General features: G+C 35.4%; 5 protein-coding genes across 13 annotated transcripts in view; 2 read left to right on the forward strand and 3 right to left on the reverse strand.

Annotated features, from left to right (window-relative positions):
• LOC111464065 overlaps positions 1 to 3,728 on the forward strand; it is a 6,907-nt gene extending 3,179 nt beyond the window's left edge. The window contains exons 6-11 of one of the 4 annotated variants that reach the window (XM_023108157.1): positions 82 to 233; positions 672 to 850; positions 1,297 to 1,439; positions 1,533 to 1,656; positions 1,775 to 2,468; positions 2,572 to 2,714. In XM_023108157.1, the coding sequence (XP_022963925.1) occupies positions 82 to 233; positions 672 to 850; positions 1,297 to 1,439; positions 1,533 to 1,656; positions 1,775 to 2,468; positions 2,572 to 2,582 (1,303 nt within the window). In that variant the 3' untranslated portion in view covers positions 2,583 to 2,714. Of the gene's footprint in view, positions 1 to 81; positions 253 to 671; positions 851 to 1,296; positions 1,440 to 1,532; positions 1,657 to 1,774 lie in introns of all 4 variants that reach the window. The other 3 variants (XM_023108130.1, XM_023108137.1, XM_023108147.1) reach the window with 3 other exon arrangements.
• A 971-nt stretch (positions 3,729 to 4,699) lies between these two features.
• On the reverse strand, positions 4,700 to 9,407 carry LOC111430840 (rRNA-processing protein UTP23 homolog). 2 transcript variants are annotated; one of them, XM_023067291.1, is made up of 7 exons: positions 9,158 to 9,407; positions 8,558 to 8,748; positions 8,390 to 8,470; positions 8,089 to 8,209; positions 7,466 to 7,765; positions 6,147 to 6,218; positions 4,700 to 5,342 (listed from the first exon to the last, which is right to left on the reverse strand). In XM_023067291.1, exons 2-7 carry the CDS (start codon positions 8,746 to 8,748, stop codon positions 5,259 to 5,261), a joined length of 849 nt encoding a protein of 282 aa, XP_022923059.1. In that variant the 5' UTR covers positions 9,158 to 9,407; the 3' UTR covers positions 4,700 to 5,258. The 2 variants fall into 2 exon arrangements, with proteins under 2 accessions (XP_022923059.1, XP_022923049.1); XM_023067281.1 differs by having other exon boundaries at positions 4,700 to 5,345.
• Positions 9,408 to 10,436: 1,029 nt separating this feature from the next.
• Positions 10,437 to 15,337, reverse strand: LOC111463860 (proline-rich receptor-like protein kinase PERK3). Of its 2 annotated transcripts, XM_023107802.1 has the most exons (10): positions 15,110 to 15,337; positions 14,171 to 15,018; positions 14,041 to 14,080; positions 12,815 to 13,040; positions 12,517 to 12,725; positions 11,868 to 11,994; positions 11,710 to 11,781; positions 11,405 to 11,591; positions 11,186 to 11,318; positions 10,437 to 10,867 (listed from the first exon to the last, which is right to left on the reverse strand). In XM_023107802.1, the coding sequence occupies exons 4-10, from the start codon at positions 12,960 to 12,962 to the stop codon at positions 10,601 to 10,603; spliced, it is 1,143 nt and encodes a 380-aa protein (XP_022963570.1). In that variant the 5' UTR covers positions 12,963 to 13,040; positions 14,041 to 14,080; positions 14,171 to 15,018; positions 15,110 to 15,337; the 3' UTR covers positions 10,437 to 10,600. The 2 variants fall into 2 exon arrangements, with proteins under 2 accessions (XP_022963570.1, XP_022963566.1); XM_023107798.1 differs by having other exon boundaries at positions 14,041 to 15,018.
• A 2,743-nt stretch (positions 15,338 to 18,080) lies between these two features.
• LOC111464194 (histidine biosynthesis bifunctional protein hisIE, chloroplastic) lies at positions 18,081 to 22,186 on the reverse strand. Of its 4 annotated transcripts, none has more exons than XR_002714000.1 (7): positions 22,037 to 22,186; positions 21,524 to 21,731; positions 19,029 to 19,274; positions 18,849 to 18,941; positions 18,619 to 18,770; positions 18,250 to 18,538; positions 18,081 to 18,211 (listed from the first exon to the last, which is right to left on the reverse strand). XR_002714000.1 is itself a non-coding variant. In XM_023108297.1 (7 exons), exons 2-6 carry the CDS (start codon positions 21,674 to 21,676, stop codon positions 18,334 to 18,336), a joined length of 849 nt encoding a protein of 282 aa, XP_022964065.1. In that variant the 5' UTR covers positions 21,677 to 21,731; positions 22,037 to 22,186; the 3' UTR covers positions 18,081 to 18,257; positions 18,302 to 18,333. The 4 variants fall into 4 exon arrangements, 3 of the variants coding, with proteins under 3 accessions (XP_022964065.1, XP_022964053.1, XP_022964073.1); XM_023108297.1 differs by having other exon boundaries at positions 18,081 to 18,257; positions 18,302 to 18,538; XM_023108285.1 differs by having other exon boundaries at positions 18,081 to 18,538.
• A 962-nt stretch (positions 22,187 to 23,148) lies between these two features.
• The window catches only part of LOC111455199 (40S ribosomal protein S27-2), a 1,749-nt gene continuing 1,404 nt past the window's right edge, over positions 23,149 to 23,493 (forward strand). The window contains exon 1 of the mRNA XM_023096772.1: positions 23,149 to 23,253. Coding sequence (XP_022952540.1) covers positions 23,251 to 23,253 — 3 coding nt within the window. The 5' untranslated portion in view covers positions 23,149 to 23,250. The remainder of the gene's footprint in view (positions 23,254 to 23,493) is intronic.

The raw sequence follows: 23,493 nt of genomic DNA on the forward strand, positions 1-23,493 counted from the left end.
GGGGGGGGGGGGGGGCTGGTTTTTTATTTGATCAGGAAAGAAAACGAAATAAATTCAGAATTCAAAATGCACTTTAAGCAGGTCAAGAAATGCAGAAAGGAGAGTCTCCACCCAAGTGAACGAGTCCAGATTTGACTATCACAAGGATAATGCGATAGCTACATCAGAGTCTGGTTCATGGGCTGCAGAGGAGAAAGCATGTAGCAGTGATAACAAGACTTCATTCATGAAGGGTAGAGTTCTTTCCGAACGGTAATTTAGCTTGGCATTCTGGAATATGCATGAGGCATATTGATCCGTGCTTTATATAGGCTGGTGTTTATGAATTCTGAAGGAATATTGTCACTAAAATAGCTACTTCCGAATGAATTTGTTTGTGGTTCCTTATATAATTGGTGCCCATATTTCTTCTTACGAGATTAGTGGACGCTTGTCTGGTTTATCCATCGTTCCTTTTAGTTAGGGATAGTTTCTTCAAGGTATCACGATGTTTTTCTGCTATAAATTATGAATAGGTAGTCTAGGTGCACATCATGTTTTTCTTTGTAATCTCTATTTGAGAGGCAATTTCTCTATATTCAATATGCGTTTTGTTCTGTTGACTGTTTATTAGTTTTTATGATTAACAGGATGTGTTCTGTTGACTATTTATTAGTTTTTATGATTAACAGGATGTGCACTATTCTGGTCTAAAAACAGGTTGTGCAGTCGAGAATACAAGCAAAAAAGATGCAGAACTTCATCAACTCCTATAGATGACATGCTTAATGTGGGAACTAGACCTGAGGTGAAGCTACAAATGCGCAACATCCAGTGTAGTGATGGTTCCAAATATATGTCATATTTCAAGGTTAGGTGCTTTTTTATTTCTTTCATTTTGCTTGAAATGAATAGAATAATATCATTGGGAGTTTTGGGATAATACTATGTTTGGGTTTCTCTCCTTGGAGCTTTTGTCTTAGGAGTTCTGTAATTATTCTCCATTTATATGTGTTAGTTTTTTATTTTCTTTCATTAATTCAAAGCTTCGTTTCTCATAAAAAAAATATTAAAATGCCCAAAACATTAAGAGGGAAATAAAGTCTATAGGATGTTGGACTTTCATAAATGCCCAAAACATGCCCAAAACATAGTTATAACACATTTCTGTTATGTTGATGATTAAAAGTTATGGTTTAACAGACTTCATGAAAATCTGGTTATTTTCTTTTTGTGAATTTTTCTCCTTTTGACAAGAGAGACAAGTTTTGGTACTTGGGCGTGATTTGATGTCAATTTCCTGTTCACACACTTCAGATTAGCAAGAAGCAGCTTGACCTCGTGAAGAACATGAAGCAATCTGGATCCATTGACCAAGTTTTAGGTGACATGGAAGCTTTTAATGTACAACCATATGAAGTATTTGTAGAGGAAGAACGTAAGAAGTTGCATGAGCACTGGTGAGAGCATATGTGAAGTAACGTATTTATTTTTATACCAAATTGAATGTTTCATTCTGTCTGCCTCATGTAATAGTTTCTTTCTTTGCATAGGGTGCAATTATCAAAAGTTCTTCTCCCAGTTGCATATGCAAATTGGAGAGAGACTCGTTTACAGAGATGGAAAGTAACCAAGGCCTTGGAGCAAGATCTGAAAGACAGGCAAAAATTGCCGATGGTGCTTAACAATTCTGCTTCTTTCTTCTCTCTCATTTATTTTCCTCTCTTCGTTGAAGTGTTTGGTCATCGTTGTATGCAGTCTTGCTAGTTCATATTACCTGTACTCGTTTTGCTAGGATGTGGACACTGAAAGCCATGATAGCATGCTTCGAGACCAAATGGATACTGAAGAAACAGATCAAATGGATACTGAAGAAACAGATCAAATGGATAGGGAAGAAACAAGGAATGAATCTATTGAAAAATCAATTTCTGGTTCCCAAAGTTGTCAATCCTCAGAGCAGGTCAATGGTGGGCTGGAGACCTACAGAAATTCTGATTCCGAAAACCACGAAACCCCAAATTCTGGTGATGCTCATCTTGAAGAATCTGGAATATCAAGAAACAGGAATGCTATAGAATGCTCAGCCAGTCAGGGAGAGTCCTTACATTCTATTGGTGATGTTCGCCCAGAACCAAGCATGCCAAAGAATTACCACAGCTCTGCTACCAGCCATGATTATGCAACATCTATTAGTGATTTGTCTCTTGCAAATTCTCATGCTGACGAAGAGCGAAAAACAAACGTTTTCAATGTTGAACCTGACATGCCTGCCAGAGGTATTGCTAAAAGTTTGTTGCCAAGACAATCAGATGATGGCTCTTCTGTGAAATCTGGCTTACATGGTCTGGATATTGGGAAAGTTTTGTTGCCTAGACAATCGGATAATGACACTTTTGTGGAACGTGATTCGCATGGCCGAGATATTGGAAATATTTTGTTACATAGCCGATCAGACGATAGCACCTCTTGTTCTTATGGAAACCAAGGTAAAGTTATTGGAAAGCATTTGTTACATAGACATTCTGACAATGACACCCTTAGTTATGAAAATCAAGGTAAGGATGAGTTACTTCATTCCGTGTTTAACAGACAGGGAGTAGCAGCTCCTCTGTCCTTCCATCGTGAGGAGAGGCACAGGGGTTTAGATTTCCAGCCATCGAACCACGACTTGATAGAAGAGAATCGATATTCTAGACATTTCCAGGAGCAACCAGATTTATCCGTGCCTTTGCAGCAAAGAAGAAAGGAAGACGAGCAAGTTTACTTGCAACATGGTGTTCCTGAAAACATTTATCCTGAAGGCAACAAGTATATAATCCCAACACAGCAACAGTTACCCTCATCTGTAATGCAGGATTGGACGGTGAACTCGGTTCCCATGCCTACTCATATCCATTCTCATACCATGAATGCTGGAAGTTTATTAGGCGATAATTGGTTTCCGGGAGAGCATCAAGTCCGTGGAGGGTTTACGGGGTCAGATGGCGTCATAGTCCCAAATCAGAATATTGGTAGTGGAAACAGCAGCACAGATCAAATCTTATTCAGTGTTCTATCTCAAGGTAGTCAATTCTGTTCCCCTTTTCATTCAATGGGCTCGAACGGGCAATTCATTTCCACAAGGAACCATGGAGTGTTGCACGAAGGAAATCCCATGATCGGTAACGTTCTACCAAAAGTATCAAACTCACTCGACTACTTGGGAGGGCATGAAATACCATCCCAGGGTATTAGCTGGGTAGGCATGAGGCATCAGAATTCCAATTTGACTGATCCAATGGAGAAACCATACTTGAGATCATGGAATCAATGAGGAGAAATCTGTGGCCATTTAGTTTCCCTATAAGGGACGAAAAAGAAAACATCGTGGATGTTTCAATGAGAGTTGGTTTTGTGTAATACAAGATGGTAGACTGTTATATATAACCCAATTCATACAAGAAGAGAAGCACCCCAACACCATGTACATATTTAGATGTTAGATGAGCAGCTGGAAGGAAGAAGAAATTTTGAAGTGATGGAAGGATCCAGGTCAAAATGATCGTTCCTGGTAAGGTAAATTTTTGTAGCTTGTTCATTTATTCTTAGTTCTTCTCTCTGTTCTGTTGCTTAGCAAGGTGATTTCAATAATTTTGGAGGCTACAAAGCCATCTATTATGAGGCCAATGCTTAAAAGGGACGATTCTCCTGATGGTTTGCTTTTTTATCTATGGTTTATTAAGTTGTTGATTATTTTTCTGAGGACACTGATTGCTGCTCTGCTGAGTTATGGTTTGCTTAACATTTACAAATGAGGAGAGAATTCAAACATACTATCCATTAGGAAGAGACACTAATCCTATTTGAACTATGTTTAGAGGTTGGCAACATGTATTGATATTGAAATGCGAGCAAGGCATTGAGATTTGAGACTTATTTATTTAAATTGAATTTCAAACATTATGTTATCTTACTCTACGGTGGTTAGAGAAGGTTAGAGATGTTCATTTAATTTACGAAGACTTAACTTGAATGTTACAGAGAATCGTAATTTAAACAAGAAATGTGGATGAGGTCTCCATTTCTACTTCAATACCTGAATGTTACAGAGAATCGTAATTTAAATAAGAAATGTGGATGAGGTCTCCGTTTCTACTTCAATACCCTCTCCTATGTATATTTTAAGCGTTGATGACTGAAAATATTGAAATTTGAATCATTAAAAAGTATGTATTGTCTTTATGAGATATTATTGGATTTATTAAGATGTTTTACCTTTCATAATAAAAATTATATTGGAAATTATCCAAGAAAGAATATTTTAAATAAATTGTTAATAAAGAACGTTCTAAAAAAATTCTTAGAAAAGAATGTTTTTTTAATATATAAATATATCCAAGTTCTTATAAAAAGAAAATTGAACACTTCGTAAAAAGAAAATTGAAGACTTTAATTTTGAATGATCTCATGTTTCCTAGGAAGATAAAAGAGACAATGTATCATCTCTTTAAGAAAAGAAAAGTAATGCAAAAGCTCAGCTACGAACAAATTTATGCTATATTATTTACTATTGGGGTAAATTATCTAATACTTCTGATTTATATAGTCACACCTCTCCCTGAACGCTAAATTGAAAAGGTCTTTCATAAAGATCATAAATAACACGTCTCATTCATAAATTTCAAACAGCAATGAAATTGTCTCTACAAGCGAACAAAACTTTGCTTTACACGAGATCTCTTCCGGAGTTTCAATCAAAATATACAACTGCAATAGCAAAAACTAATAGATTCTTTTAACAAAACACATGGAAAAATAAATTTGTTCATCAACGACTAAAACCACATCTAAATCTAAATCTTTCACCCAAAGGAGCAAAAACCCCTAAAACCTGTCTAGCTTAAACACACCCCTACTCAAATAAATAGCAAAAAAAAAAAAAAAAAGGGTAGAAATCGCCTCACAAGGTGAAACAATCCATTTTCGCTTTCAGCTGGTCTCGTTGAGGTTCAAAGAATCAATTTCCTTTGCAAGAACACAAAAATATTGACCAGTATCAACCACATGTGAAAATAAAAAATTGTATCTCTATAGCTTAGGTTGGCAACGGGTATTATCATAATACAATTTCCTTATCTATGGAAGCTACACCTTCGTGAGGGGACACCCATAACTCCCATCTAATTTCAGACTTCTAACCCTCTTGCTAGGGATGCATTCTAAACGTTAAAACCAAATCATTCTACCATTTACCACAAAGCACCAAAATTACCAAAGCCAAATCAGATGACTACAAACTATGTCGCTCCCGTCTCTGCAGTGGTTTTGGTCTTTCGTGCCCGTTTTCGTTTGCGAGTCCTTTTAGTAGTATTATCATCAGCCTTCTGCAGCATAAGATAGAAAATCCAATCATGATCCAGGGGCACAAATAGGTATTAAGACAAAACATTGAAATAAAATGCATATAAGATAATTATATTGTGGTTAGGAAGTAAGATGTAATTAAAGAAAAAGTAACAGTTTCTTTTCATGCTATCTCATGATGGAAAAAAAAACATACTTGAAGAGTTTTCTAGGATGCTAGGCATAAGATATCAGCCTCAAATACCAATCTCAAAGAAAATTATTGGAATATTTAACTTTTACGAAAATATAAATTTCTAATGAACCATAGAGACTGGATCGTTTTGCCTTTGAACTTCCCTTTTTTTTTTTTTTTTTTTTTTGTCTTTAAGCTTCAAAATGTAAATTATAGTTGCTAAACTTTAAGAAGTAATCATTTTGATTCTTACCGTTTTTTTCTTTTTTCTTTTTTTGGTTTAGACGAATTTTATTTCTCGAGTTTCTTTTGCTTTTAACAAGTATTGGGTGGGTATTAAATCGAAAAATGGTTTTTTTTCTAAGCTTAAGGACTAGAAATGGCATTATTCATACTATACTAGTTTAAGGACAGACATAAGTAAGAAAATAATATAACTCAACAAATTTCAGTTACGACTTATGTTCCCAATTCTTAGCTTCCTTTGCCCGATCGAATAGCATCTTATCTCCCATTTGTTTTCCATTGGTTTTCATTTCATTCAATGAATTATTGAATCCTATCAAATAATAATAATACAAAAAACCGAATGAAATGCAATGCAATCATGCAACAATAATTTGAAATTATAGAAGATGCAAACTACCTTCTCTGAAACTGGATGTTGGTTTGGATCGACCTTTTTCTTCTTCTTCAGACACGAAAGAGGGTTTGGACCCTGCAATGTTTTGTGGAGAGAATAGAAAATGAAAGTGATTAAGAAACTTGGTCTGACCGAGCAATATAATCATCATAAAATAACTAAGAGCAGCAACAGAATGGTACCCTGAATAGTGTTATGTAGAAAAAAGAAAACAAAAAAAGGAATGACACCATAAATAATCAATAGCAGTGCTCCATCGTGGGGTGTTCGTATGACCCAAGAACCCAACCTACCCAGACTACCCAACCCAAACTTTAAAAGTTGGGTTAGATTAGATTTTTTTCTGATTTGGGTTGGGTTGAGTTTTTAGAAAACCAAAAGTTCGAGTCAATTTGCAGGTTGACATTTTTTTTTTTTGTTTGGGAACCCGAAAATAGGGTTACAGCCCAACACAACCTTATCCTACTTTTAAGATTATTTGGATTGCTCAGTCACCAACCCAACCAACTCAAAATTTTAGGTTGGTTCAAAAAGTTTTCCCAACTCAACCCAGGTACACCCCCCCCCCCCTCATTGAACATTTATTAAATAACAAACATCACTATGAAATGCTTCAGCATTGAACATTGCAATCAAAATAGCTAAAAGGAATTTCACAAAAAACCGGCTTATCTCTTATCTAATAACTCTAGTCAAGTGACTAGAAAATCCTAGAGCATGCATGCAATTGAAAATAGGAAGGAGCAAATGAAAATGTACATGTCAAGAAGGAAAACATAAGTTTTCATTAATGTGATGAAAAAAAAAAAATCTTGGCTTTGTATCTTAAATTACTTTCTTATCATCTGCAAGTGTTGGAATGAATTAAGAGTCAGAAGAGTTCCTTTTATATACAATCAACATAAAATGTATTGGGAAAAATCAGAGGAAATACAACAACTTAGGGGCAGGTGAAGAGAGAGTACCCTCCCAAAGGACGCAATTAGGTCATTACAAGAAATTATTTATAACTATGAACCCACCAAGAGCCAATAAGAAGAAAAGTCCCTAAAAGAGAATGAAAATCAGTAAACTCATCCTCAAAACATGCATTCATAGTCAAACGAAAATTCTTCTGTCCAATTCCTTTAGAAAAGAGACTAGGGTCCAATGCACTCCCCTAAAAAATAATATAAGAACTACAGACTATTCCTTCCACGGCATCTTAATATAGACAGCTCAAGATATGACCAAAACATCAAAGTTACAAGTTAGTAATAATGCAAAAATGAAGCACAAAACCAAGTCTACAATAAAGAGAAAATGTTATCATGGAAAAATACCTTTGTTTTCTTTCTCTTAAATTGAGGTCTATCCTTCAAATCATTTAAATTTCCTCTCTTTTTCTTTTTCTTTTCCAAAACCTGCATCTCTGAATTTTTGCCTACCAGATCTCCATCCTCGTTAGTTATCTCAGTTTCCTCTTCGTCGTCCTTCGTTACTTTCTGTAACAAATTAAGTTCGACCTCAGAAATATGCGATCTTTTTTCTTCCGAAGATTTAACAAATTGGCGTTCCAAGGCAGTTGGTTGCTCCATGAAAAGTGCATTTCTCAAACCAAATATAAGTGGGACCCCAGGTATCTGCAAACATATACAAAAGAATTAAACCACCAAGTTTAAGATTTCAGCCCTTCAGAAAACCCTCCATACAAGCAGGCATGGATAAGTCAATCTAAACAAAATAAAAAATAATGGCCAACAATAACAAAAGTTCCAGTCCAAACATACATAGTTAGACTTCCAAGAAAACTTCTAATCAAGTGCATATGTTAAAAAGGCAGAAACTAGAAACATTTCATAACTAGGAGGTTGGAAAAAGATAATAAGCTCTTGAAGCAAACGAAAAGAGTATAGATGCAATGGAAAATTAATAATTTTGGGATCAATTCATTAAATAAACTAACCTCTTGAAGCTGCTTCTTAAGATCAGTATCTTGGGTGGCAACAAAAAAATGCTCCGCATTTGATTTACCAATCACCTCCATGATGCATGTCACAGCATGCTTTCTTATCTCATGGTCACATCTGACGCAAAAATATAATTTCAACTCAGAAAAGATGGAACTGAACAAGAAAATACAATTACACTACCTCATAGCAACCAACGGTAATACCACAAGAACATGACAAAGTCAAGAATCGAAGATCATGAAAAGAAGCTATTCAAATTAAGAATGGAAATAATAAGACAAGTCTGTGTCTGACCTTGCAGTAGACAGGTTACTAGCTGCCTCAAAAGCTTTAGAGTAGGATGGACCAAGGGCCTTCAATTCTAAGAGCACACATCTGCAAACCAATGAGATAATGAAAAATAACAGGTCAAATGGGCGTAGGAAGAAACATACTACGATTGACTCAATAAAGAAAACACACCTAGTGGTGAAAACCTTGACTCGGCCACCAAGAACTTTAGCAAGGGCAGCATCGGCCGGCAATATTTGATTGGAGAGAAGATGGTGGACAAAAGTTCCATCACACAAGACTTTAAACGGCTCCCTGAATCCAAAACATGTAGTGTAAAATCTCACAGCTTTCCGATGACGCTTTTGCTTTTTGAATCTCATCTAAACATATAACCAAAAAAAACAATTGAAATATAAGTTCCAACATGAAAGAAGACATGGTAGAATAAATCATTCCATCACTAAGATCAACAAAATTCACGTTAGAAGAAATTGATTGTAACTAACCTATGATTTAACAAAAATCACTCCATTACAAAATCAGTACATGAAAAATTCACCGTCGTTTAACTCAAAATCATGCTTTAAATTAAAAATTGTAGATTAACATATATAAAAGAAAAAATTCCTGATAGGAAAAATTAATTGTCATGAACCTTTGAGATAACACAAATCATTGCATTACAACATCAGTAATCTTAAGGTATAACAAATATCTTCCCGTAATTAAACTCAAATCATGCTTGAAATAAGAAACTATAGATTAGGAAGAGATTAAACGGAAAAATACCCTGAGAACAAGGAGAGCTTATTCTGGTACTTGCGATTCTCGATTGCAGCAACTGTTTTCGTGGTATTGCCTAGTCCGGGAAACCTTCGGTTGCAGGAGACAAAGAAGAAGAGAAGAAAGCAAACTGGCAGTGGAGGCGTTACCGGCGAGCGGCGGCGGCGGAGAGAAACATGAATCAGAGAGTGAGCAGAAAGATGGACGAAACTTAAACCTTGGGTTGCTTGTTCATCCTAAGCCCAACCCCCAGTAGGGCAATTGTAAAGTCTAGCGTTCTTTACCGGATTTTCCTTTTTTATTTTTACTTTTAATTAGAATAATTATTATTTTATGTTTTAATTATTATATTTTTTTTCCCGCCCTCTAGACATTATTATTATTAGTATTAATATTAGTTTTTCTTTTGCATTTTTCTTTTTTTTTCTTTTTCTTTTTTTTTCATCTTTTAAGGGCTTCAATTTAATCAATTTATTTGTCCTAACATTCTAATTTTTTTCGTTGATCAATTTAATTATATGAAAAATATAGTTTATTCAAAAATATAAATTTAGAATTTAATCCCAATTTAAAAATTCATAAATAACTAAAAGTTAGAAACTAAATAAATAATAAATAAAAATAACAAAAGTTATCCCACATGGGTGAGAGTGGGAAGTTAAAAGTGTTCGATCAAAGTCCCACATCGCCTAATTTAGAGAATGATCATGGGTTTATAATCAAATAATACTCTCTCCATTAGGGAGGGTGAGACTTTTAGGGTGAGATTATGTAATATTGTTAAGCTACATATAGGGATCTCACGCTTATCAGGATACTTCTCCGTTATGATAATTACAACGCGAACATTACGATATCTATGTACATCATGATTTTATGCAGGCTCCTTTTCCTTCATGACTCTAGTAACTCGAGCGTGCACTAGCTAAAGAGTAAGCCCAAGGGCGTATACGCCCCCCTGGTGGGTATATATGCACGTACGTTGACCGTGTGTAGAAAAGTACTATACATCCAATTTTGCTCGAACTAAAAAGCATAGTTCAAGACTATGAAATATTTGTATGAAAAGATAGGTCCTACCATGATTACTTGTGTACGTATTTTTCGAAGGTAAGGACCTCTTGTACAAATGACGACGTCGTAGTGGAGTTATAAAGAGCGGAACTTAGGAACTAATTCATTGGGTTCAACTCACGAAACGAACACTCGTTAACGAACCGTGAATAACTCAAAGTCATTCCCGGATTGATAAATGAAAATTATAAATTATTAAAAAAAAATTGATAAAAAAGAATGATTCAGCTGTTTCTTTTTTATACACTTACAACAGCTGAGGTCTGTTGCTCATATTTTCTGATGTGGAGGGAAATTTAAAAGGGAATTTAATATTTAAAAAATAATAATAATAATAATAAAGAACTAAACATAAACAAGCCTGTGTTTTCCCTTTTACTTTGTGGCTTTGAACAACTGACTTCCAAGAGTAACCGTTGGGCTCCCTTCTCCCATCACTGTTGTCAAGTTCATCTCCTTCTCCAGTATCCTTTCAAGCTCCATCACCACATAGCTCATCACCGGCCGCCTCTCGCTCGAGTACCCGACGCATTGAGCGATCAAATGCATCACTTCACCCATACCTTCCTCCGTGAAGCTCTTCTTCCCCAACCTCGGATCCATAACGCTACCAATATCGTTCTTTTTCTGATTGCTTTGTATCTTTCAAATAGGTATGGAACGTAACACGGTTTCAGAATTCGATAAACGCAAAAGATAGCAAGATAAACGAGAATAATGTCCTATTTGCAACTTGGATGCCATATACTAGACTAGACCTATGTGAACTAGTAGGGTCCGTATTGCTTTCATTAACCTTCGTTCTCTTTCCTGAGATCGGAGTCGTATCGAGAAAAGTAAACCATGTTCGAAAGTTAACAAAAACAATGTCTATAAAAACGTACGATCGATACCGAGATTATTTAGAGCAAGACAACGATCAGTTCGACTATGAGCTTTTGAGTAGAGAAAACGACTTACCCAATCAACCAGAGTATAATTTGGATTGGAAACAGGTGCATCCGACGCTTTTTGACCGCTTACCAACTCCAAAAGGAATATGCCGAAACTATATACGTCGCTCTTTTCAGAGAATTGTCGAAACTCTTTTACCCTACAAAAGAGGACGGAAGATGAAAAATACGAACGAATAGAACATGCAGTGTTGATATCGATTGTAGAAAGTTTTAGAATGAATACTCGGGAGCGAGGAATATCTCATCCGTTGTTGCTCGAGACGATGATTCCGAAACGCTAGATCGTCCCATGACATTGTGAAGTCCTGCATCGGCCACTTTAGCTATAAAGTTCTCGTCTACGAGTACGTTGGACGTCTTGAAGTTTTTGTGTATCAAACGAGGGGTAATGGAGTGAAGATGCGACAGACCTGCATAAGATGATCGGGTTACGTAACCGAGGGACGAGTTCGTTGTAGGCATTCATAGATAAGAATTTGGTTTCACCATTTGATATATTCGATGATTAGTCAATCTACAAGAGATCACCTTTAGCTGCCCCCAGAGCTATTGCGAGTCTGATCTTGAATTCGAGCCTCTCAGCCGAACGCTGCTCGGTGCCTGCAAACACCCGTGCTCTTTAAGAAATAGCACTTTTGCACGTAGGAACCATAAAATTTTCGCTACGCAGCTGGATGGACCATTACCATATAAGTGGTTAGAAACGCTTCCGTTCGGTATGTAATCGAAGATGAGAAACTGTAGATTGTTTTCCTGGCAGTAGCCTAAAAGAGTTACAAGATTTCGATGTCGAATAGACGAGAGGTAGTGTACCTGATAGTAAATGAACTCAATTAGATCGAAAACATGAACTGAACATCGATGCAAGTACCGTCCCTTTCAAATAGATGAAAGGGAGCCGATCACTAACTAGTAAGGCAAAATGAGCAACTAAAGAGGACATCAACCCGAACCCAACGCTAACAAATATTGTCCTCTTTGAGAGGAAGCCCGAATGGGAAAGCCCAAAAAGAACAATATCTGCTAGCGGTGAGCTTGGGCTGTTTCAATATGTGAATGTCAAGTGAAACTCGCAAGCACATATTATCCTCTTTGGGCTTTCTCGTTCGGGATTCTCCTCAAAGTTTTTAAATCCGCTAGCGGTAGGCCTAGGCGGTTAGTTTCACATTAATCAATATGTGATGATCTCAAAAGAAAAAACAGGTGCAGCAGTATGAAATTCATGTGTCGAGTTAATACTTCGAGAGCCGAGACTTTAACGACCCGTGATCGTTCCTACATGTCTCAAAGGGGGGGTGCCCCTAATCAATGTTGAAGACAACAAATGAAGATTACCTCATCCACAAAGTCCTGGCTAGGCGCTCCGTGCCGTTTTTTGATAGCGACGAACATCCCATTGTGAAGCATGCCCTTATAGACCTCCCCGAACTTCCCTTCAGCAATCAAGTTCTTGTCGCTGAAATCATTAGTGGCTAACACCAACTCTGCCATCTCGAAACGCCTAGCATCCCGTAGAGACAACTCGATCCCGACATGTCTTCCCACTACAAGTAATCAAAAACACAACCAGCTGATGATAGATTAAACTACGTGTGCTAATCGATAACTCGAGCAACAAAGACGAAACCAATACCTTGAATAGAAGGATCCGACGAGCCAGTCTCCGATGTTCTTGCAGCGTTTCTCGAGCGAGCTAAGAATCTTATAAGCACAATAATCAATCCCACCAATGCCACAGCTCCTGCAGAACCTCCTAATATTGCTGCTAGGATCCTTGACATCTCATGTGAGTTCTTCCCTTCACCGTTGATGCTTTTTTACAGTATAACAATGACTATACACACTCTTATACATTGAACCTGAGAAAGGAAACACAACACTCAAACCACCACAAGTTTAAACGACCCTCGTCGGTTCGTGATCCGTTCTCGTTTGATATCCGTTTGATTTTTGATAATACTACTTCTACCTACGGGTTTCCTTGTTTTGATATCTATTTTTACGTGTCTTTTAATGATTTTGTATTGTTTTCGGTAATTTAGCTAAGAATTCAAATGTTTTCTCAAGAACAACGAAGCTCATCGATGATAAAACAAGAACAATTTTCGGGAATTTAGCTAAGAATTCAAACGTTTTCTTAAGAACAATGAAACACATCGATGATAAAACAAGAACAATTTCTAAAAATTATCGAACATAGTCTAAAGAATCCTCAATTCTATCCCTTCGTAAACAAATTTTCGGGAATTTGGCTAAGAATTCAAACGTTTTCTTAAGAACAATGAAACACATCGATGATAAAACAAGAACAATTTCTAAAAATTATTGAACATAGTCTAAAGAATCCTCAATTCTATCCCTTCGTAAACAAATTTTCGGGAATTTGGCTAAGAATTCAAATGTTTTCTTAAGAACAATGAAACGCATCGATGATAAAACAAGAACAATTTCTAAAAAATATCGAACCTAGTCTAAAGAATCCTCAATTCTATCCCTTCATAAACAAATTTTCGGGAATTTAGCTAAGAATTCAAATGTTTTCTTAAGAACAACGAACCTCATCAATGATAAAACAAGAACAATTTCTAAAAATTATCGAACATAGTCCAAAGAATCCTCAATTCTATCACTTCATAAACAAATTTTTATGATCAGAAACCAAACCAGGAGTGTGTCCTCTATCCTGAAGTGTTTGATTTCAAAACAATTCTTACATTAAACAACAAGAACAAAGTTCAAGGCACAGATCTTCATCATGTTCATCACAATAAACATCTAAATTCAGCGACAACAACAGGAACAGAACATGAACATCATCATCATCATCATCATGAACAAGAAGAACAATTAAAAACAGACCTGAAATCGTGAAGAAGCTATGGAAAAAGCTGCAGATCTTCTGAAAACGTTGCGTCATTTGACAATCAGCAAATGAAGAACAGGTTTCTTTCCAGTAAAGGATGAGAAAAGCTGATGAAATTCAACCCACATTCAAAAATGGAGGATCAAAGAACTCAAAAACCACAAAAATGGCGGCCGATCATCACTTGCTGCAAATATCTTAGTTGAAATCGAAGGAAGAAGATGACGAAATCGGCTAAACAGCAACAGAAACAACGGGGAGAGTACTTTTTGGTTCAATTAATACCAAATGCATCATTGGCTACAGACAATGCCGACAGAAAGTGACCTCGCGCCGACAACAATTTCTCAAAGTTTTTATTGCTTCGTTTTCCCCTCCACCAAACCAACCCAAATTAAAAAACCATAAGAACAAACCCACAAAACCCACGATTCTAAAATTTCAACGCCACCAAAAACAAAAACAAAATCAAAATCAGATCAAAACCCGGCCTACCCTTTTGATAAAACAACCAAAGAAACAAAACCCATGTGACCAAAACTCGAATTGAAGGAAGAAAATGGATCAATATCAATATCAATAACAACAAAAGAGTAATAATGTACCTAGAGAGAGAAAGAACAGAGGTAATTTAATCTAATTTTACTAACTAAACTCAATTTCAAACCTCAAAAACAAGATTAATAAGAACCCAAAACCCCAAAACGATCAGTGAACAAAACCCATGTGGTGAAAACTCAAATGGAAGGAAGAAAAAACGATCAATGATGACTAAGAACAAAGAAAGTGATAATGTAGAGAGAGAAATAGAAAAAAGTGGATTGAAATTTGATATATATTGTTGTTTTTGTTGAGTAATGTGTGGGCTGTAAAGCAGCAAAATAGTGTTGTCTGCTACTGCAACTTGAAAGAATGGGTGGGTTCGTTCATCTCTGTCGTGTACAGAGCATCTTGGCTGTGTTCAAATCACTAAGCTGCAAGAATCAGCGAATGAATTCAACTCCAGAAACCCAAGAAATCAACAACAAAAAGCAAAACGATAATCAAATCACTCAAAATCATTACCCATTTTCTGAAGAATCTTGATTAAACAAGAACACGAAGAGAAAAGAAAAGGGGAAATTCAAAGCAGCGGCTATGTGGGGTTTACGATCCCCACCAGCCAGCTATGTTGATTTCGCTTCGTTTCCACTGACCCAAATGTTTTTTGGTGAAAGAACAGTGAAAATTTGAGATGATATTAAAGAAATTTGAGAGAAGATGATTTATACTAAGAGAGTATGAACGGATAATGACACCAAATTTTGTTGCGGAGTGAAACAGAAAGAAGAAGGGTATTGTGTGAAAAGAAAACAATTTTGGTTTTTTCTTTTTTTTTGGTGAATTGTAAAAAAAAATATATATAATTCTTTTAATAAACGTCTCCGTTATCGTCACGTCCGTCTAAACCACGATCATGCCGATTTCCCGTTTAACTTTTGAACTATAACCATATTAAGAGTACCTCTTAAAAAGTCGAGGATAGTTTTGTAATTTTCAAAATGGATTGTTTAGGACGCCAGGTGAAAAGTATTATCTATACTTTAACGGCTATTTTTTAGTTCATTTTTCCCGTGGTTTATTTGGGTCTATTATACTTTCGGATTATTTTTTGTTGGTTTCTCGAGCATATCTGTGGGCTTTTAAAATAGTGACTTTACTTATCCCTTTAAGTTCTTAAACCGGAGAACTCAACCAATTTAGATTACTCAACTCCAATCATAAATATTGAATTGGTTTAGGTTTTTTTGAGTTTGGGTTGGTTTGTGAGTTTAAATTTTTTTTATCCAATCAACTCGACCAACCTAGAGTAGGGTTGGATTATAATATATGCTCGGGTCACCAATCCACCATCCTAACTAGCTCAAAATTTTGGGTTGGTTAGTACAAAAGATTTCTCTAACATAATCGGCGTACATCCCATAAAATTTATTTTACACCAATAATTAAAAAATTTAGTAAAATTTAAATATTAAATATTTACAAGCTCATACATCATTAATATCGGTTACAAATGTTAAAAAAAAAAATTTTAAAAAAAACAGGGTTAGATTGTAACCCTGTTTTCAAATAGGTTCTACCGGACAAAAAAAAATATTAAAACGAGTAGCTGGAGTTAGTTGGATTATCAAGACATGAATACGGAAGCCTAAGATAAATGGGGTAAAATAAAAAAAGAAAAATAAAAATATTGAATTTTTTGTGTAAAATAATAAAAATAGTTGAAATAAAAAATAAAAGTATGTAAAAATTGGAATAAATAAAATAAAATATTTCAATAATCAGTTGATTGAGACTCAACCTCTTAAACAAAAAGAGAGCTTTCAAATCAATATTTATAATTAAGAGAACGGTCACATCATTATTTTTCATAAACTATTATTATTATTATTATTATTATTACTATTATTATTATATTAAGTGAAATTAACCTTTTCTTAGAATATTGTTATTGTAATTATAGAAATAGTTTAGTGAGGGATAAATTATAGAAAGTGGGATTAGCTCTTTTGTTTATTTATTTATTTTTAAAATTATGGGATGTTTCAATAATGTTGTTAGTATTAATTTAAGAGATTAATTGTATAATGTATATTAATTTAATCTTATTCCTTATAAGTCAACTTATGATAATCTTTTAATTTTATATCATTTTAAATCTATTTATATATACTTAATTTGCTTACTTCCTTTTTTTTTTTAATTTATTTATTAATATAACATTTTAATCATACATAGTTGGTAAATGGTTATCAAAATTTTGAGATTTTTTTTAAAATTAACTATTTTATTAAATATAATTTAAAATTTAGACCTACTTGTAGGCTTTCATCCCATCTTTAACCTAATAGATGTTCCGGACTTTACTTTGGGTTCTAGAAAGTTTAAGCCTAGTCTCTATTGCTTGAGTATCTAGAATGCCTCGAAGTTCCAAACGATACTTTAACTGCTCGTGGACCCATTCTTGGTATAGTGGATGTTGCTACTTGAGTATCTAAGATGTTTCGAAGTTTCAAATGGTACTTTAACCGTTCATGAACTCATTCTAGGTATAGCGGGTGTAGTTCACCCATTTTAGGCCTAGTCTCTACTGCTGCCTAAGTATCTAGGATGTGTCGAAGTTTCAAACGGTACTTTAACGGCTCACGGACTCATTTTGTGTATAGAGGGTGTTGCTACCCAAGTATCTAGGATGCCTCAAAGTTCCAAACGGTACTTTAACTGCTCACGGACCCATTTTGGGTATAGAGGGTGTTGCTACCTGAGTATCTAGGATACCTCGAAGTTCTAAAGGGTACTTTAACTGCACACAGACCCATTCTATGTATAGAGGGTGTTGCTACATGAGTATATAGGATGCCTCGAAGTCCAGGGTACTTTAACTGCTCACGAACTCTTCATGTCACCCATTTCAAACGTTGCACGTCTTTTAGGCAACATACCTCATCTTTGAGGTGCATTACTTTTATGTTCTTAGACTTACATACAAAATTGTCTAGTCGAACCCAAAGACCTTCAAGCTGGGTCAGGTCTCGACACTCTCTGATCCTGCTTCTATCTCGTGTTCCATGGACCAGAAAAAATTGAATCCATACACTCTCCATTACCTCTACCCCTAGCAAGCCAGCTTGGGACCTGAACTCTCGAAACTCGAATTGAACCCGAAACCACTATCATTCAAATAGCTACTATAGCTCCTCTCTTTTTTGTCCTCCAACTCCCAAAAACTTTATTATAATACCTCTAGTTTCCATACAACTTACTCCAAAATCTTAACATAAAAAATTATTTGTCCTCATATCATACTTTCATTTAAGAAATAAACAAAAACTCAGCATCTTACATACCTTGTGACTTCAAACTTGCCTTCTCAATGAACCCAGTAGGTAGCCATGAAAGCTCAACCACCAAAATAATGATTGAGATTATAGTTAAATGAGCTTTAAGCAAGATTCTCTTATAGTCCCTAATTGCTTATTAAAAATCAGTGTACATCTGAAAAGACCAACAGCTGCTGTATAAAAAAAAATGAAAAACCAGGTAGATGCCTTCACAAAGAGTTGTCAAACAGGACAGTACAAGAACCAAAAATTATGGCAGTTTTTAAGCCGCTGGATATCGAAATACACTGGGAATTCAAACCTTATTCCATGAATACACAGAACTCTCAATAATTGGATCCAATTGATACTTGTGATAATTTCAATGGCCGATTGATACATTGATACGTACTCGTAATAGAAGATTAATTAACTTTTCGGTACCCGACTTTTCTTCTCCTCGATGCCTGACTGAGAAAATCTCTGGCGCAGAATTTGAAGGACGTCCTCCATTTCTACCCCTTTAACTGCAAGGAGAACCATGGCGTGGTATAGAACATCTGCCATTTCCGAGGCAGCGCGAGACTTATCCTCGTTCTCTTCCAATGTTCGACACAACTCATCTGCTTCTTCCCTGTCAAGATGGGAGCAAATGCAGAAACTGTCGGAAACTAGGACTACAAGTGGACTAAACGTTGATTTCAAATACGATACCTAATCTTTGAGCAGAGCAAGTTGTTGTCGAGTAATAGCCGTTTTGTCCACGAGGGTTTGCCATTTTGTGGCGCTTCTATTTCTGCTTTGCGTTCGGAAATTGTAGATTCTAACGTGTACAGAGTGGACAAGGCCAGTTTATCTTTTGCATCCTACAAGAATTAACAGACAAATAAGTCACAAGCTCATTCACTTCATTAGCCATAAACAATTAGATAAACGCAGCAGACCTGTTGATTTATCGAATCATCAAGTGATGTATAATAGCATGTTTCAGCTCCGGTATGACATGTAGGCCCAACAGGCTTCCCGAGATAAATTATCTAACAATCAGTTTTAAAACTGTGTTAGCCATGCACAGTAAACCACAATAAGCTCGTGTTTTAGGTCATAGTCGATTAGAATCGTACAGAATCACGATCACAATCGAGGAATATGTCGTGAATGTTTATGAAGTTATTAGAGGTTTCTCCCTTTGTCCACAGCTGTGATCGGGATCGGCTATAGAATGTAGCCTTACGTTGGGAAACAGTTGTAGCAATAGCCTCCTTGTTCACAAATCCTTGCATTAGTATAGCCCCCGTGTCAACATTTTGAGCTATAGCTACTGCCAGACCTTTGTCATCCCATTTTATGCTATCTAACAGTGTCTCAACCTGAAACATACTGTTGGATATTATTTGATTATAATAATAAACTAATCAGAAAAAGAAAATAACAGATGGAATCAGAGATGGATAAGTAAAGATGCAGTATCAATCCTGAACTTCTTGGATCTTGAATAAATATACACTATGATGGCTCATTTAGTACTAGTAATGGAATAATGTGAACACTGGAAGAGGTAAAAACAGGTTTTTAAAACATGTCTGCTAGGGAGAGATTACTACACCCTCATAAGGAATGTTTCGTTCCCCTCTCAAACAAATGTGGAATCTCACAATTCATCCCCCTTTGGAGGCCAACGTCCTCGCTGACACGTCGCCCAGTGCCTGGCTCTGATATTATTTTTAGCAACACAAGGTTTCACTTTCGAGCTGGTTTTTAAAACACATGGGTGAAACATCACCAACAAAATCAATTCAACCAAGTTGAAGTAATAGAATGTGGAGTCCAGATGTAGCTCAAATAACAATAGAAAGTATTATTGGGCAACGATGAACACCTTAAAGAGATTTTGATCAAATCTCCCCCAATTAGTCTTCCAGAAACATTATGGACTCTACCAAATGAACAAGATAGAATCCTTATTATTGAGTCTGGCAAAATTCTACGCCATATCATGCATAAAAAATGTGAATGTTCCATTCAGATGTGTGCACGACATTACTTTATCTGGTCACATCCCTATATTTGATATCTACATCTTATCAACATATGTCCTTCCCTATTTTTAAATGATTTAGTGGTTATGAAAACTGGTTTTATATGTTGATCATAAAAAATAAAAGAAATTAAAAAAAAATGGTGAATAAGCAATCATTTCTTTAACGGTAATGGAGAATTAAACTAATACATTATGACTACATCATGCACATTATGACTACATCATGCAAAGAAATGCTAGACTATGTCAACACAATTCAACTGAGTAGGATTCTATAGAATGTGGAGTCCAGATGTAGCTCGCATAATAAATAATAAGTCTTATCGGGCAACGATGAACACCTAGAAGAGATTGTGATCTAATCTCCACCATTTATTCTTCCAGACATATAATATAACGGGCCCAACCACAAAACCAAGGTAGATCCCTCATTAAGACTGGTAAAGTTATTTGAAAAAAAAACAAGTGAATATGCCTTCACAAAGGAGTTTAGAGAGCACAAAGAACTAATATGTAGCGGTTCATTGTTTTTTACGTTCATCGTACCAACTTCATTTTTGACAAACGACACAATAATCCTTCCGTTTCCAAATGTTTTTGTGGTTATGGAAATTTTTTTTTTAAGTTGATCATAAAACACAGAAAATAGTCATGAATTCGTTGGCATCCTTCAACATTAATGAAAGTAAAACTATTACATGCAGCTTTCATTTTCAAAAGCACGTGCTCGCACACAAATTATGAATAGGTCATGCAACAAAATCTGAGAATATATCAACACAAGCAACTCAATTAAGTTGGAATCTATAGAATGTAGTGTCCAGATGTAGCTCGCATGATAATATGAAGTATCATCGGGCAACGATGAACACCTTGAAGAGATTTTGATCAAGTCTCCCCAATTTTTCTTCCAGACATAATATAACAGGCCCAACCACAAAAACAAGGTAGATCCTTTTCTAAGTCTGGTAAAATTCTTTTAAAAATTTGTGAATAGTGTCACAGTCACCATGGTGTGTTACTTGTGGCGGCATACCCATTCCAAACCATTTTACTTTACTTTCATTATATATCTTTCATTTTAGCTAGTTATTTATTTTCTTTGTACTTTTGTGAGTGTATGACTCCTCGCCACATTAGATATCTACACTTACCAAAGGAAATTTGAATCAAAATATACTATAGGAGATACAACGAGTTGTCAAGTCTTCCAACCTAGGTTATATGATATCAAATTGGATTCTATAGAATGTGGAGTCCAGATGTAGCTCGCATAATAATAAGTATTATCGGGCAACGATGAACACCTTGAAGAGATTTTTTTCTTCCAGACATTATATAACGGACCCTACCAAATAAACACGGTAGATTCCTCGTTAAGACTGGTAAATTGATTAAAACAAATTATATGGATATTTTCTTCAGGAGGGTGCATAGAACAATGTTATTTGGTTGCATCTTTATTCTTAAAATATCCAGTCTTCTAAGTAATTGTCCCATATCAAGTGGTCTGTATAAAAAAATCATCTATTATCATAGAGCACATGAATATGAACAAGAAGGAAATAGTTCAAGTACCTTCATTTGAAGTGAAAGGTCTTTTCCCGATTCGCTCATTGAAGCAAACGTAGCATTACATCTGTACTTCTTGGAAACAGAGTTCTTTGATGCGAAGAGGTGTCCCCTTGGTGAAAATCTCAAAGACTGGCATCCAAAAGTCGAAGTCGACATATTAATATAGGGAGCTCAGGATTTTCCCTTCTTGTAAAGAAAATCGCGATCTAATCTGGGAATGCACAACCATCACAAGACACGTTAAGGAATTGAAGTATTAAAAAATGTTCAAAATATATTGAGAAACTTTAAGAGAAAATGAAGAACCCTTCGTTTCTTTTACAATAATCTATGTCACAACCTTCGCTCCTAAACAAATTTACACTCGTCAAAATACTTCCTTCCATCTGTTCTTCGCCAATGGCGAGGACGGGACGCCAGTGAGACGACGGCGGCGGCGGCGGCGGCGCCATAAATTAAACGCAAAAAAAACAAGAGTAAAGGGTTGGGTGATTGGAGGAAACAATCAATACTTACTGTAAAACAGAGAGAGATGATGATTGAAGAGGGCGGAAGCGAAGTGAATCTGGAAAGAGAGATGACGGCGCCACCGAACCTGCAATGGAACTGCGATGTCGTCGGTAGTGGCAGTGGTAGAGATTGAAAACCCTAATATAAAGTGTATGATGAATGGGCTTGGGCTGTTACGTTTTTAATTAGGGTTAACTTTGAAATATGGTATGTTTTTATAATTTTTTTAATAAATGAAAATTTAAAATATGGGAACAGATTTATTCTCGTTGGTTAGACGAGAGACCGAGATTATATTTCCTATCCAACTTCACTCAAATAAATATAAATATATAAATATATTTTTATTCGAGTTAGTTAAACGAGCCTGAAGATAAATATATAAATAATATTTATAAACTTAATTTAAAAAATTAAATTAAATAATCATCAACGGTGTTTTGATTTTTATTCAAATTATAGTTAGTGGTCACTGTGGTATGTACTAGAGTTACAATCTTGAGTTTCCTTAAGGGTGGTCGTGAGCGTGTTGAGATCACGCCACCACACAGTTGAAAAAGTATGATTGCGACATTGACCCTTTAAGAGGGTCGATTGTGAGATCCCACATCGATGGGAGAGTGAAATTAGCATTCTTTATAACGACGTGAAAAATACTCCCTAAAAAAATATTTTAAAATTGCAAGGTTGATGACCGTACATAACGGACCAATACAAACATTATCTGCTAATGGTGAGTTTGAACGGTTATAATATCTCAATAAATAATAATAATAATCAAGAAAAATAAAAATTATTTAAAAAATCATAAATTTGTAATACCAATAAATATTTTGTGTAATAACTAAAGCAGGAAATTAAATTAATCGATTTATAAATGTATAAAAAAATGTATTTTAGAAAAAATAAAAATAAAAATAAAAATAAGTAGGACGATTTTATTATTATTATTATTATTATTATTATTTTGGATAAATAGTCTTTTTTTTTTCTTTTTTTTTTCCCACAAATATAAAGGCCATGGATTATCCAACTTAAGGCCCAAAAACCTGCTTTGAAATTTAAAAAGCCCATTTTTTACGGCCTGTTTGCGCAACCCTATATATAAAAATGAGGTTTTAGGGTTCTTGCTCCCTCCCTCTGCTGCGATCGTGCGCTTCTCTCTATAGGCCTCGCAGGATTTTCTTCTTTCACCGGTGTTCGTTCGAGATTTTTCCAAGATGGTGAGTTCTCATTCGTCTCCTACTCAGATTATTGTAGTGTAGAATCTTGTTTTTCGTTTCGGATCTGTTTGTTCGTAAAGTTGAATGTATTTTGGTGTGTTTAAGCCTCGGAGTTTTATTTGAAACGTTTTGAGTTGTGGATTCATGGTTGTAGGAAGAGGATACGAAGAATCGATACAAATGAAACCTCTGTATACTAGAATTTTTGCGTTTTTTTTTTTTTTTTTTTTTTTTTTTTTT

The sequence above is a fragment of the Cucurbita moschata genome, unplaced genomic scaffold (genome assembly GCF_002738365.1).
Source record: "Cucurbita moschata cultivar Rifu unplaced genomic scaffold, Cmos_1.0 Cmo_Scf00002, whole genome shotgun sequence".
In the NCBI taxonomy this organism is placed as follows: domain Eukaryota; kingdom Viridiplantae; phylum Streptophyta; class Magnoliopsida; order Cucurbitales; family Cucurbitaceae; genus Cucurbita; species Cucurbita moschata.